The sequence below is a fragment of the Schistocerca piceifrons genome, chromosome 9, assembly GCF_021461385.2.
Source record: "Schistocerca piceifrons isolate TAMUIC-IGC-003096 chromosome 9, iqSchPice1.1, whole genome shotgun sequence".
NCBI lineage: Eukaryota > Metazoa > Arthropoda > Insecta > Orthoptera > Acrididae > Schistocerca > Schistocerca piceifrons.
This window is the reverse complement of record NC_060146.1, coordinates 40,874,719-40,890,285: the sequence shown is the minus strand read 5'-3', so window position 1 is coordinate 40,890,285 and position 15,567 is coordinate 40,874,719. Positions and strand designations below refer to the sequence as shown.

Below are 15,567 nucleotides of genomic sequence, written 5' to 3'. Positions count from 1 at the left end.
ATTAATCCTTTTTAATAAGAAGTAACGAAGATAAGTATCATATTCTGTACGTGTACAATTTCGTATTGTGAAAGTACGGCCTGTCTTAGTACCAAGGTGGCAGATCATTTGTAAATGGCAGCAAATAAAAAAATAAAATAAATAATATCAAACTAGGCGAAACAGGGTGAAATTGCGATCGAGGTGAACAAATAAATTTAACGTCCTTTGCACAGTGTTTCCTGTTGCAGAGTGGAGGTAGGGCGGCAGCAGCAGCAGCACCGCGCAGTACGCACCATGAGCTCGCGGCGCAGCCGGTCCAGCTCGAGCGCGGCGGCCCCTGGCGGCGCGCCGTCGGCCGCCCCCGCAGACAGCGAGCCGTCTCCGCCTCCGGCGCCGGCGCCGCCCCCGCGGTTGGCCCTCAGCTCCTCCAGCTGGCGCGTCAGCTCCTCCACCTTGGCCACCGCCACCGACAGCTCCTTCTCCTTCTCGTTGAACAGCGCGCGGATAGAGTCCAGGTCGGACGCTGTAAGACGCCAAGTGATTCGTCCATCAAAGGCGTCTGGGTGATTAGGTCTTAATCTGAGCCTGAGATTTATAAAATTTTATTTTTAATTAAATATGTCACAGTTTTCTGGATCTACAAAAGTTAAACGTTACTGTCTGGGATTGTACAGCTGTTTGTATAATTTTTGTACACTCGAGAGTCAAAGAAACTGGTACACCTGCCTAACACAGTATAGGGCCCCACGAGGATGCAGAAGTGCCGCAACACTACGTGGCACACACTCGATTAATGTCTGAAGTAGTACTGGACGGAATTTATAACATTAATCCTGCAGGGCTGTCCACAAATCCGTAAGAGTACGAAAGGGTGAAGGAGATCTTTTCTGAACAGCACGTTGCAAGGCATCCCAGATATTCTCAATGATGTCCATTTCTGGGGAGCTTGGTGGCCAGCGAAAGGGTTTTAACTCAGTAGTGTGTTTCTGGAGCCACTCTGTGTGTAGGGTGTCGTATTGTCCTGTTGGAATTGCCCAGGTCCGTCAAAATGCACGATGGACATGAATGAATGAATGAATGTGATCACGCAGGATGCTTACCTACGTGTCACCTGTCAGATTCGTATCTAGACGTATCAGGGATCCCATATCCCTCCAACTGCAAACGCCCCACATCATTACACAGCCACAAAAATGGTTCATATGGCTCTGAGCACTATGGGACTTAACAACTGAGGTCATCAGTCCCCTACAACTAAGAGTACTTGAACGTAACTAACCTAAGGACATCACACACATCCATGCCCGAGGCAGGATTCGAACCTGAGACCGTAGCGGTCGCGCGGTTCCAGACCGTAGCGCTTAGAACCGCTCGGCCATCCTGGCCGGCTACAGAGCCTCCACCAGCTTTAACAGCCCCTGCTGACATGCAGGGTCCATGGATTCATGAGGTCTTCTCCATACTTGTGTACGCGTCCATCCGCTAGATACAATTTAAAACGAGACTCTTCCGACCAGGCAACATGTGTCCACTCATCAACATTACAATGTCGGTGTTTACGGGCCCAGGCGAGGCGTAAAGCTTTGTGTCGTGCAGTCATCAAGGATACGCTGACAAATGTACATTGAAATCTACAGCAATTTGCAGAACGTTTGCACTTCTGTCACGTTGAACGATTCTCTTCAGTCGTCGTTGGTCCCGTTCTTGCAAGATCTTTCTTTGGCTGTAGCGATGTCAGAGATGTAAAGTTTTACGGGATTCCTGATATTCGCGAGACTCTCGTGAAATAGTCGTACAGGGAAATTTTAACTTTCTCGCTACCTCGGAGATACTGTGTCCCATCGTTCGTGCGCCGACTGTAACACAACGTTCAAATTCACTTAAATCTTGATAACCTGCCATTGCAGCAGCAGTATCTGGTCTAACAATTGCGCCAGACACTTGTTCTCTTATACAACGTGATTCACGAAGATACGCAAGTATTTTAATATGTTATTCCACAACTAAAACTAAAGAAAAACGTTCATATGAACATAGATCCCCATGTTTATTTACGTAGTTAAGGCTAACAAAAGATTTTGCCTGAAATTTAGCAACTTCGCTAATACGAAGCCATCGCAAAGCTGTACGAGGTTAAAGTAAAGCACGATTTCCATTTATTTTGTTGTTACTGATTTGGTGAATTTAATAAAACGTGTCCCACACGTGTATCTGTTGTTTTTCAGAACAATCAGAAAAGCAAAGAAGTAATTTAGTAAAATTTTTAATTTATTAACTACTTGGGCCAATATGGTTTTTAAATTCCATACAATTGCGCGAAGTTTTCAACAGAACTTGTAGAGAATTTAATTTTGGAAAAATGATGGTAATAACGTCAGCTAAAACTGTATGAATGTGTCAAATCTGCTTTTGTTAATACCATAGCAGACGTGAATTCATGTTAAACCGGAAAAAACAAAGCTCAGTGTTAAGGAAGTTGTACACTGCACATACAATTTCACAATACATTCAAAATAAATGTTTAAAAATGTCTCCACCGTGTTCAATGCATTTAGCTGCACGTGTATGAACAGATTTTGTTGCTCGTTGCAGTTTCACAGGATATTTCTTGATTTCTATTGCATTCATAATTCGAATACGTAATGTCTCACGAGTAATGTCTTTGTCCTCATACACTATGTCTTTCATCCATCCCCACAGACAAAAACCCATTGGTGTTAAATCAGGCGGTCTGGATGGCCACAGATGTTAGCACCACGACGAATCCATTTCTGGGGAAAAAGTTCATTTAAATGTGTAGGAATGGCGTTGGTGAAATTTGGAGGCCCGCCGTCATTTTGAAAATACGTTTGCAATCCCGTAACAAGTGGAATGTCTTCGAGCAAGCGGGGCATTTCCTCTTTAAGGAATTGTAAGTACGTCTCGCCATTTAAACGTCCTGGGAAAATGAATGGGCCAATAAAGAGTGTTGCTTAAACCACACCACACACTTATGATAAATCGCTGCTGAAAATTACGTTGCACTCTTGCATGTTGGTTTGCTTCAAACCATACCTGCTCGTTATGTACGAGGGTGAGTCAAATGAAAACCTTAAATTTGTAGTAACAAATCGAAATTTCGCGCCGTTATCCTGTAAGTTGGTAAGTGTGCTACAATCAGCGTGCAGAATGGCCTGTAGGTGGCAACATAGTGCAAATGCACACATACCGTAGCAGTATCAGTATAAATACGGCCGCCAACTTGCGACTTGCACCAGGGAAGAACAACGTTCTGTTATTCGGATTTTGCGTAGTGAAGGTGTGAAACCTATTAATATTCATCGACGAATAAATGTTCAGCACGGTGATGCATGTTTGCCACAGCAGCAAGTCTATGAATGGAGTAGGAAGTTCGCAAATGGTGTGACTTCAGTGGAAGACGCTCCTCGTCCAGGTCAGGCACAACGAGTTGTGACTCCACAGAACATTGCAGCAGTTGAAGCCATAGTGAAGGAAAACCGCCGACTGACACTGAATGACATTGCAGCACGTTTACAGATTAGTCATGGGTCAGCACACCACATTGTGCATGATGTGCTCCAGTTTCACAAAGTGTCTGCAAGATGGGTGCCACGGCAGCTGACTCCTGAAATGAGAGAACGGCGTGTTGATGCTTGTGAAGAACTACTTCGGTGCTTTGAACGAGAAGGTGATGGCTTCCTTGCAAGAATCGTTACTGGGGACGAAACCTGGGTTCACTTCCAACAACCGGAAACGAAGAGAGCGAGCAAGGAATGGCGCCATTCCTCATCACCAAAACCAAAGAAGTTTCGAACAGAACCATCAGCAGGGAACGTTTTGCTAACTCTCCTTTGGGACGAAAAAGGCGACATTTTGGAGCACTGTCACCAGTGCATCAAACACCGACCTGCAATCAAATCAAAGCGACGTAGATTGCTGTCAGCAGGTGTCCTTTTGCAACATGAGAATGCAAGGCCCCACACTGCCCGTACAACAGTTGCAACAATAACAGATCTGCATTTTGAGTGTCTTCCTCATCCACCATACTCACCAGACCATGCCCCCAAGTGATTTCAATATATCTGGACCACTCAAAGACGCAATGGGAGGAAAGAAGTTCCGTTCTGATGAAGAGTTACGCCACGCGGTGCATGAATGGTTGCGCGGACTACCAAAAGAATTTTTTTTTCTAGAGGAATTTATGCACTTTGTAGGCGCTGGAGGGCTTGCATTGAGCGTGGGGGAGATTATGTTGAAAAGTGATACAGCTTTGTACCACTCCTGCACAATAAATAAAGATTTTCATTTGACTCACCCTCGTAAATTGCTTATACCATCTCGAGTAAACTGTACCTGTAATAAAATGTATTTGTTTAACTGCCGATTCCAAGTAGTATTTAACCAGTTGCACTACTCCAAGCGAAGGGCAGAATTTCCGGGATGTAAATGATGCACTTTGTGTTTGTGATAAGGATAGAAATTACTGTACTTCAGTGTACACCATACCTTATATTGCAAAATGCCTAGTCGTTGAGAGATACGTCGTGTACTGGTACCCGGGCTACATTGAACAGCATCCATAACATCCTCATCATCGTCTTCACGTAACGAGCGCTCGTACTGGTTATGATCGCTAGGTGGAGAACTTGTCTCCCGTAACATTCGAAATACTCCACTAATTCATGGTGCATTCGGAATTGCATAACGTGCGCGATATTTGTTAACTGCCGCCATAGCATTACCATCACATTTCCATAAATAAGCACCATATAGGCGTATTTGTCTGACGTAAATTTGAAAGGCATCCCTATTTCATAAATAATCTACAAATTACAACAGTTACTATGTTGTTTCGCTTAAATACACTGTCATTATGTTCTTTCACTGAACAATACAGAAAACTAACTCGTTTCAAGGTTAGGAAACGATAGAAACAAATCACTAACAGTTGCCAACAATGACGAACGTTTCTACGTTCTAAATGGAAAGTAAACAAATTTACTTGTACAATAATCTTTGTTTCTCTGTATGTTCTGGAAAACTACTGCAGATACACGTCTGGGACCTGTTTAATTATATTTACCAAACCAATAACAAAATAAATGGAAAGCGTGCTTTACTTTAACCTCTTACAGTTTTGCGATGGCTTCGTATTAGCGAAGTTGCTAAATTTCAGGCAAAATCTTTTATTAGCCGTAACTCCGTAACCAAACATTTGCGGACCTATGTTTATATGAACTATTTTCTTTGGTTTTACTTTTAGAATAACATACTAAAATATTTGCATATCTTCGTGAATCATTCTGCTGTATATGCGTTGCCGACCACAGCGCCGATTCTGCCTATTTAGCCTACGTATCTCTGTATTTGACTACGCACGGCTATATCAATTTCTTTGGCGGTTCAGTGTGTATTGTTCTGTCCTTCACTTAATAGTAATTTCTGCAAAGCCTAGTACATGGCTCTTAGTTATACTTAATCTGCTTCACTACTGCATACTTACATTACGCCCTCTGCCTTTGTATTTTTTAATTCACTGTCTTTTTTTCAATAATTTGTTATGTTTCAAATGGGCACATGTCACTGGGCGCGTCCGATAGGCGCCACAACTTACATTGATTTCATGGCAGCAATCAGTCTGATTGTGTTCCTTGATAGGGCACGTGCCAAAGGCTGGAACATGTTTTATTTTTTGAGTTGAGCGTATCTGCTCTTAATTGTGACGAGTGCTTTCTCACAATGTAATTTTACTTAAGTAACCTTTGTACGTCATGACAGTTATCTTGGTTAACGCTTTTCGCCATAATTTTATGTGTATTATTTTATAGGGTTTCTCAAAATTTGATTCTGGTGAAGACATTCTTAGAGATGTCGAAACCTTGGTCAGTGTACCAAACAGTTATTTGCAACAGGTTGGATGAGTGATTCCTAAGCTGCCCTGAAAAAATTGTAAAACTTACAAAATTAGTAGACGAAATATAGTTAAAAGTCGGCACTTCTGTAGACGAGGATGGATGTTATGAAACAATGCAAAATTGTTCACTTCTCCTCTAGCATTATTTGTATATCCCGGGTAAGATTCCACTTTCAAATAATTACTAAAAAGTGGCCTTCAGCATTGTAATAACACAAGCTATCGTGGGAGGAATTTTTGGTCGACTTCACCGACAAATAAGTTAATCGAATTTACCTGCAAAACGGAATCTGCATCTTTTCCAAAATACGTTAAAGAAGTGCGATAGGTGCCCTACAGGAGACACGGCGATTACTGATCTCGTAATTTCAAAAGGAATCACACAAGCCGAGGTTACTCTAACTTTGGCTTCGAGTGGAATTGTTAGGCACGGAAGATAATACATTTCAGAAGGCAATGTAAGAAAACATAGTGTGGAAGTGATTAATAGTATTCGGACGAGAAATATTTTTATTCCATCGAGTATTAAAACATTCAGAGATCGTAATTACATGTAAAACAGTTTTCTGCTTCACACAGAGAACTGATGTAACTAATATACCTGCAATCTCCCGCAACTTAAAACACTTACGAAGTGATAATACTGCCATATTTTTTAATTTTAATTTCATTTAGTTTTATTGTGACCGACATGGGAACGCAAATCGAAAATGTCACTTTTCTGACAAAGCGGTACATTAATATTTTACTACTATGAACAAAACATACCCATCAAGTAAGAATTCCAATATGTGCTAGTTTCATGAATATTCGTATAATGGAATTGTGCAAAAATTCAAGGACTGTGTAACGAACTGTCAGGGATGGGCTTCAAATTCACAAACGTTTTTAGTTAATTAAGCCATTAAACACTTACCATACTCCAGAATGAGATTTTCACTCTGCAGCGGAGTGTGCGCTGATATGAAACTTCCTGGCAGATTAAAACTGTTTGCCCGACCGAGACTCGAACTCGGGACCTTTGCCTTTCACGGGCAAGTGCTCTGCAAGGTTCGCAGGAGAGCTTCTGTAAAGTTTGGAAGGTAGGAGACGAGATACTGGCAAAAGTAAGGCTGTGAGGACCGGGCGTGAGTCGTGCTTCGGTAGCTCAGATGGTAGAGCACTTGCCCCCGAAAGGCAAAGGTCCCGAGTTCGAGTCTCGGTCGGGCACACAGTTTTAACCTGCCAGTAAGTTTCACTTAACATACTATTCCAGACAGACATCAGAAAGCCTGCACTTCCTCTCTTTTTCATATAGATCAAAAGATTTGTAGTTACTTTATTGATTTCTTCAGTCCTAATTAATTACAATTCTAAGTTCTACAGTGGAATGTCACACAAGAAATAAGTACAAAATGTCCTGTTTTACACCGAATACAATATCAGATTGGCGGGAACCGCGAAGTGGTACCAACCGCAATAGTAAATTTTACGAGGGTTTAGCAATCTGGGGTGAAGAGTGTTGGCAGCCAGCAAGGGCACTTCAAGCTAGGAAACCAAAGATACAACGCAGAGAGAAGGCAAAAGTGTTAACGTTTGGCTGTCAGAGGTCTGCGACTCGCACATGCTCTGGGCAGCTGTCCCAGGGTACAAGCTCCACTTAACAGAATTAACTGTACACCGTCTAGGCGCTGTTGTATTGTGCCACAGCAGATGATGGTCACGTAAAGGCACGCCTCATCAGAGTCGACACGCTTAACACTGGCACCGGAGTACAGCGACGTCAGTGGGTTCATACAGGTTAGAGAGACACGGAAAATGAGTAAACCTGCCGGAAAAAGAGGGTCCCCCCCCCCCCCCCTCAAGGGAGCCCGTGGAACAGGGGCAAAAGACGCGAAACGTTGTTCAAATGGCTCTGAGCACTATGGGACTCAACTGCTGAGGTCATTAGTCGCCTAGAACTTAGAACTACTGAAACCTAACTAACCTAAGGACATCACACACACATCCATGCCCGAGGCAGGATTCGAACCTGCGACCGTAGCGGTCTTGTGATTCCAGACTGCAGCGCCTTTAACCGCACGGCCACTTCGGCCGGCGGAAACGTTGTTGCTACACGCGATAGGAAGGGCAGTGACGTACAGCTATCAGCTGTACGCTGTTGCTACTAAACCTGAAGTGTGGTAGTGTAAAGGCCGGGAGCAGCCTTACCTACGGAGTATGTAAATGACTGGCCAGACGCAGCAGGGTCGTGCAGAGCCACTCGTCAGCTTGGCCGAAGCCCCTGAAGTGCCAGTAGGCTGGTGGGCGGGCGTTAGGGAGAAACAGTGTGCTGCCACAATGCTTCAAAAACCCATGTTTTCTACTCAGAGCTCTTAGTCAGATGGCTGGGGGCGCCAACTCCATGTTGCTCGGTAAGCTCTGACAAGTTTGTTTTCCTCAGTTGGAATGCTGCTCGTGACAGCTGCTTGTGTTCGCTTACGATCCAAGGACCCTGATACCGACTTCTGTTGTGCAGCACAACAGAAGTCAGTATCAGGGTCCTTGGCTCGTGAGCGAGCACAAGCAGCTGTCACGAGCAGCACTCCAAGTGAGAAAACAAACATGTCAGAGCTTACCGAGCAACATGGAGTTGGCGCCCCAGTCATCTATTATTATTATTATTATTATTATTATTATTATTATTTCTCTCCCCTCTCAGACGCCACGTCTGGTCAAAAATGGAAAGTAACGCGGACCTTGATCAAGCGTGACTTCCTTTTAACTGTACGGTATATGTTACACTGCATTTAGGAACTTTCGGGTAATTGAACAAGTGTCAATAATTACAGATTTCTGTAGTTTTATATATAAGTTTGGATGTAGCTGTATTGCATTGATGTACTGGTGGATATTGTGTGGTATGACTCCTGTAGTTGATAGTATAATTGGTATAATGTCAACTTTATCCTGATGCCACATGTCCTTGACTTCCTCAGCCAGTTGGATGTATTTTTCAATTTTTTCTCCTGTTTTCTTCTGTATATTTGTTGTATTGGGTATGGATATTTCGATTAGTTGTGTTAATTTCTACTTTTTATTGGTGAGTATGACGTCAGGTTTGTTATGTGGTGTCGTTTTATCTGTTATAATGGTTCCGTTCCAGTATAATTTGTATTCATCGTTCTCCAGTACATTTTGTGGTGCATACTTGTATGTGGGAACGTGTTGTTTTATTAGTTTATGTTGTATGGCAAGTTGTTGATGTATTATTTTTGCTACATTGTCATGTCTTCTGGGGTATTCTGTATTTGCTAGTATTGTACATCCGCTTGTGATGTGATCTACTGTCTCTATTTGTTGTTCGCAAAGTCTGCATTTATCTGTTGTGGTATTGGAATCTTTAATATTGTTTGATCCTTTATTGCAATTATGAATCCTTCCGTCTCACTGTATATATTGCCTTTTCTTAGCCATGTGTTGGATGCGTCTTGATCGATGTGTGCTTGTGTTAGATGATACAGGTGCTTGCCATGCAGTGTTTCATTTTTCCAATTTACTTTCTTCGTATCTGTTGATGTTATGTGATCTAAAGGGTTGGAGAAGTGGTTATTAAATTGCAATGGTGTAGCCGATGTATTTATATGAGTGATTGCTTTGTGCATTTTGCTAGTTTCTGCTCGTTCTAGAAAGAATTTTCTTAAATTGTCTACCTGTCCATAATGTAGGTTTTTTATGTCGATAAATCCCCTTCCTCCTTCCTTTCTGCTTAATGTGAATCTTTCAGTTGCTGAATGTATGTGATGTATTTTATATTTGTGGCATTGTGATCGTGTAAGTGTATTGAGTGCTTCTAGGTCTGTGTTACTCCATTTCACTACTCCAAATGAGTAGGTCAATATTGGTATAGCATAGGTACTTATAGCTTTGGTCTTGTTTCTTGCTGTCAATTCTGTTTTCAGTATTTTTGTTAGTCTTTGTCTATATTTTTCTTTTAGTTCTTTAATATTTGTATTATCTATTCCTATTTTTTGTCTGTATCCAAGATATTTATAGGTATCTGATTTTTCCATCGCTTCTATGCAGTCGCTGTGGTTATCCAGTATGTAATCTTATTGTTTAGTGTGTTTTCCCTTGACTATGCTATTTTTCTTACATTTGTCTGTTCCAAAAGCCATATTTATATCATTGCTGAATACTTCTGTTATCTTTAGTAATTGGTTGAGTTGTTGCTGCCAGTAGTTTTAGATCATCCATGTATAGCAAATGTGTGATTTTGTGTTGGTATGTTCCAGTAATATTGTATCCATAATTTGTATTCTTTAGCATGTTGGATAGTGGGTTCAGAGCAAGGCAGAACCGGAAAGGGCTTAATGAGTCCTTGGTATATTCCACGCTTAATCTGTATTGGCTGTGATGTGATATTTGAATTTGTTTGGATATTAAGTGTGGTTTTCCAATTTCTCATTACTATGTTTATGAACTGTATCAATTTAGGATCTACTTTGTATATATCCAATATTTGTAGTAAACATGAGTGGGTACACTATCAAAAGCTTTTTGGTAATCAATGTATGCGTAGTGTAGCGACCTTTGTTTAGTTTTCGCTTGATGTGTCACCTCTGAATCTATTATCAGTTGCTCTTTACATCCTCGTGTATTATTATTATTATTATTATTATTATTATTATTATTATTATTATTATTATTATTATTTATGGATGAGGGCGCTAAACAGAGTCATTAATACCCTTCCATTAATAATATACCGATGAGCTTTGTGAATGAAAGTTCAATAAAACAGAAAACCAAGTTTCATCCCCAAGAAGAACCGCAAGGCAACCCCAATAACGTAACCCCGTAATAAAGTCCCAACGAGACAACAGAACAGCTAAGAAAGACATGGATAAAATAACAGTAAAAACACGGTTAACTGCGGCTGGGTGACTACCCAGCCGCTCTGTGAAACATTAAAATCTCACACCCAATATTTTGGAAAGAATTCCGGACACCACACAAAATCTTAAAACACGAACACCACTTGCCTCACTATCAGTTAAAATAGAGGGAAGATCCTGTGGGAGACCCAGTTTAACCCTCAGGTAGTCATATAAAACGTACTCAGTTAAAACACGTCGAACCGACAGCTGTGTCTCGCATCTGACGTACTGGGGGCTTCTCTCGACATAAGGGGAAGCTATTAGACAGCATTGTCTACAGAGTGCAGCGACCTGGTGCTAACTTTGATTAAAACAACAGACAGGATCGCAACAACATTTGTTTAGTGTTATAATGTTGTCTAAATTCAGCTTTCTCGACTGCTGTTTTAACCAAAGTAAGGGGAAGCCATGTGTCAACGGACAATGTCCCACTGTAAGCCGTGTAAAGGCTACTTCGAACCGTCGTGGGGGGAAGGAGGTAAACTATGGTCGCACTGAAGTCTTTATGGAACGTAGTCTATTACTCCTCACTTCCAGCCACTGGGCCTCCACCAAACATGGCCTTCCTGGTCACAAATGAAGTGACAGCCAGCAGGGGGAGTGGAGGGCGAGCGGGAGGGAGAAGAAGCAAGCCACCCAGTCGCAGAATTAGTTTTCAGCGTAGTAGTCAGTCTGAATCCAATAAGCAAGTATTTCAGACCCTCGAGTTCCTTGAGACTCCAAAGACATCCTTATGGAGTTCCAAAATCTGCGCCTCTCGTAGTTGTCCTGCGAAAATGTTTAGCGCTGCTCTAAACAATCATTGTGTGTGAAATCTTATGGGACTTAAGTGCTAAGGTCATCAGTCCCTAAGCTTACACACTACTTAATCTAAAGTATCCTAAAGACAAACACACACACCCATGCCCGAGGGAGGACTCGAACCTCCGCCGGGACCAGCCGCACATCTAAACAATCATTATCACTGGAAATTTGTCTTTCCGCGTATGCTCTTAACCGCTCGGGAATTGCAGACTAACCTGTAACTCCTCCCCTCCTCCCCCCCTTATTGTTTCAATTTTTAAGTATCAAGAGAAGAACCTCATCTTTTAAACCACAGTTTCTAAACAGAGGTAAGACATTAAGCATGCTGATCGTTTACCGAAACAGCTATGCATTAGTGTCCCTCCCACGACAACTTACGAAAAGTTTTGTTGTGTGACTCAGAAATTCTGTTTGTTTTAGGTTAGGATTGAGAAAAGCCAAATAAAACACTTAATGGCACAAAGCAGTATTGAATATGTAAATGATCACGCAGAAATGTTGAAAGCAACTGTGTCCCACAAGTGACAGTTTTTGAATTTGTTACTAAAATTATACCATTTAAACTTCTCACTTTTAAGTTATGTTGACAGGTGTAACTAGTGCCTTAATGGGGTTGGGCGGGGGGGTTGGTTGGGGGGGAGAGACCAAATTGCAAGGTCATCGGATTAGGGAAGGACAGGGGAGGAAGTCGGCCGTACCTTTTCAAAGGAACCATCCCGGCATTTGCCTGGAGCTATTTAGGGAAATCACGGAAAACCTACATCAGAATGGCCGGACGCGGGGTTGAACCGTCGTCCTCCCGAATGCGAGTCCAGTGTGCTACCCACTGCGCCACCTGGCTCGTACAGTGCCTTAATGGTTTGCACTAATACTGACTACTTATTTATTCCGAAAATGGGGAGAATAATGCTAGCAGAGTGCATGAGAGAACATCGATAAAAGTTGTCGACATAATGCTCATAAAGAAAATGAGTGCAGGATAAAAGCTGGGAAAACATGGAAACAGAGGCATCCTCCTACGAAAAAAATTTAATTGAACATCGTAAGAAGGAAGCTGGCAGAAAAAAGAAGAACAGGCTTAAATTAAAATCCGCACCGACTGAAGACGAGTTCGAAACCTGTGGTTCCCGTACAAGGTCATAAAGGGTCTTGGATCGTCCGTCAGAAACTGAACACAGATCATGCATGAAAACAGGAAAAAAGGTGTACTGAACTGTAAAAAAAAAAAAAAGAAAGAAAAAACCAACCAAAATGTGAACAGTGAACAGTCCAAGCCGAAGATGTCGTCGTGGTTATATGGTCGCGGCGTTGGACTGCGTGTTCAAACAGCTCCACTTTTTTTTCCCCCAGAAAATTATGAACTGTCCGTCCGGTCATTGTCGAGTCTGTTCTCCTCCTGTTGTCTTGGCAACTGTCGTACTACACATTGGTTACAGAATACGTCACTTGGTAAGAATATTTTACCGCGCCAGGTAAATGTTATGAACAGTGAGAGCAGGCGAGACGGCACACAGACATCTCACAGAAATGAAAATAACGAATATGCTGGTGTGAACTATGTTACAACTAAGGAATTCGAAAGTCAAAACTTTCAAACTGAAACGCAAGAATAATAACACGTGGCACTTGTGAGGAACACATAGGAGGTACGTACGTCTGGAGGTCCCTTTCTTACACCTCACTGTTGCAAACGGATGGTATACAACGACACACAGACAAGTCTGAAGTCTGAATACAACAAACAGACACGTCAGTGACCGGACGGGCAGATCATAACTGTGTGGACAAAAAAAAAAAGAAAAAAAATGGGGCACGAGGGAGATTTGAACACGGATCTCCCCCTTCGCAGTCCACCACCGCACTCACATAACAGTGAGGCCGTAACTACGTAAATATGCCCGATGCTGCACATCTTGAGCTCGGCCCGTTCACTATTTCTAGTTTCTTTTTCACAGTTCAGTGCGCCTTCTTCCTGCTTCCATGCTTGATCTGCGTTCAGTTTTTGACGGGCTATCCCCTGGACTATATTGCCACTAAATCTGAGGGCGGTGCGTTGGGGATTTCCCTTGTTAGTAGACAAAAGCGGACAAACTTCATCTTGTAAAATTACAGGTGATGTCTGCTCAAAATACAACACTTTTTCACAAGTGATAAAATCAGCAAGCAATTATCTGGTATGAAGGATACAAGTCTATTGTAGACCTAGCAGCTGGGGAAAAAAGAGATTTCTTGCACAAACGTTACGTGAATATGACAGTAAAAGAAGCTTTTTACAGCAATATCCGGATACTGAAATCAAGTTTTTAGACGCACCCCTTGAAGACCCGCAGACACACAATTCCTAAGATGTTACAAGCTCAGAAACAATAGTCGAAAGGATCATGAAATGAACATTTATAGTGTAACTCTTCAGGCTTTCCCGGCGATCTAATGACATCTTGGGTTGTCGGGTGTTCTGCCGAATATCCGGCAGAACACCCGACAACCCAAGATGTCAACATTTATAGTGTTGGAGTTTCAAACTGCAAGAAGGAAATCAAATGCATGTCTGTGCAACAGCACACCAAATACAGGTATGGTACATTTGCATAGAGGACTGTTGAAGAAAATTAAGAAATACAGATTATCCGCATCAGATCTGTTGGGGACTCACCAAGGTGTTCCAAGCTGACGAAAGGGTTCCATGCTACATCAAGTTTGAACAAGTTCTTGCTATTCTCCAGAATTCAGAGCTCATACATATTAGGAACACCTTATATCATATGGGGGTTATCAAAATGTTTTCGTCTGAGAGCGTTTCTGCGGCGTATATGCAACGTAGCGTGAATCCAATGCGGGTGTATAAGCGCAGACATGTAGCAAGGTAACTGGCGTGACATTGTCCTCCGAACCTGGAGAAACGCGAAATATGGCAATGGTATTACCAAATGTGTCCAAACACGATCTACATGCTATTATTTTTTTCACGGTTGCCGAAGGAAAAACATCGGCAGACATCCATCGGAGAATGAAGAATGTGCGCGGGGCAGCGTGTTTATTGAAAACTGCCGTTGGAATGGTGCGCCAGATTCTGTGCTGGGCGGGATTCGACATAAGGTCTCGGAGTTCAGGCTCATCAATTACGGATAAATGGGATAGACACTCGAGCTCCCGCCCTATAGTGCTGATCTCTTCCGATGCGACTATCACGCCTTCTGACCCGTAACACAGACCTTGAACGGCGACAATTCTTGTCGGACGAGGCTGTACAACAGGCTTTGTCCTTCTGAGGGCACCATCCCAGATTTTGGCACAAGCGATTTAGGGAAAGCACGAAATATCTAAATCTGGATGCCGTGAAGGAATTTCGTCCTCTCGAATGCGGTTCCAATACCGCTAGCCAGTGCACATCTGTGTGGGAGGGCGAAAGGAGGCAGGGAAAGAGAGGGGCTGAAAAGGGCGGTGCGAAATGAAAAGACTGGATCGTTAAAGCGGAGTGGAATTTCTTACCTATATTACCGTAGCCCGTGAAAAGCGGGTGTCGTAACACGAGGAAGTAATTTGAGGTCCTTCGACGACCGTCGGGTCACCTCTCATGGTGGGAGGGGCGAGTTATGAGGACAGGGGAGGGGCAGAAGAGGTATACGGAGGGGGAGACTCCATCGTATTGCTTCCGCTACATTAGCGATTACCGATCCGGCTCTATGAAGTTATTTGCGCAACAGCATCTTTCGCTTTTATCCCGATTAGGTCGGGAGCCTCGACAGGGAAAGAAGTTTCTGCTGAAAGGGTGGGGCGAAAGAGGGAGTGGCGGCAGTGAAGGCAGGGGGGGGGGGGGGGGGGGGGGGAGGGTGAAGGCTGAAAGGCGGAACTGTCGGTCTTCCTTGTCTACAGATGGACATCTCACCATGGGCGGAGTTGCCAACGGCGCACAGCTCTCTCGTTTGCTTTCAGACTGCTGCCGAAACGGAACTTTTTAAAGATAAAATA

At 42.9% G+C, this 15,567-nt stretch overlaps 1 protein-coding gene across 3 annotated transcripts in view; it reads right to left on the bottom strand.

Annotated features, from left to right (window-relative positions):
- LOC124716947 (apoptosis-stimulating of p53 protein 2-like) overlaps positions 1–15,567 on the bottom strand; it is a 137,970-nt gene that overhangs the window by 104,602 nt on the left and 17,801 nt on the right. For all 3 annotated transcript variants that reach the window (XM_047243535.1, XM_047243536.1, XM_047243537.1), the window contains exon 3: positions 276–505. In XM_047243535.1, coding sequence (XP_047099491.1) covers positions 276–505 — 230 coding nt within the window. The remainder of the gene's footprint in view (positions 1–275; positions 506–15,567) is intronic.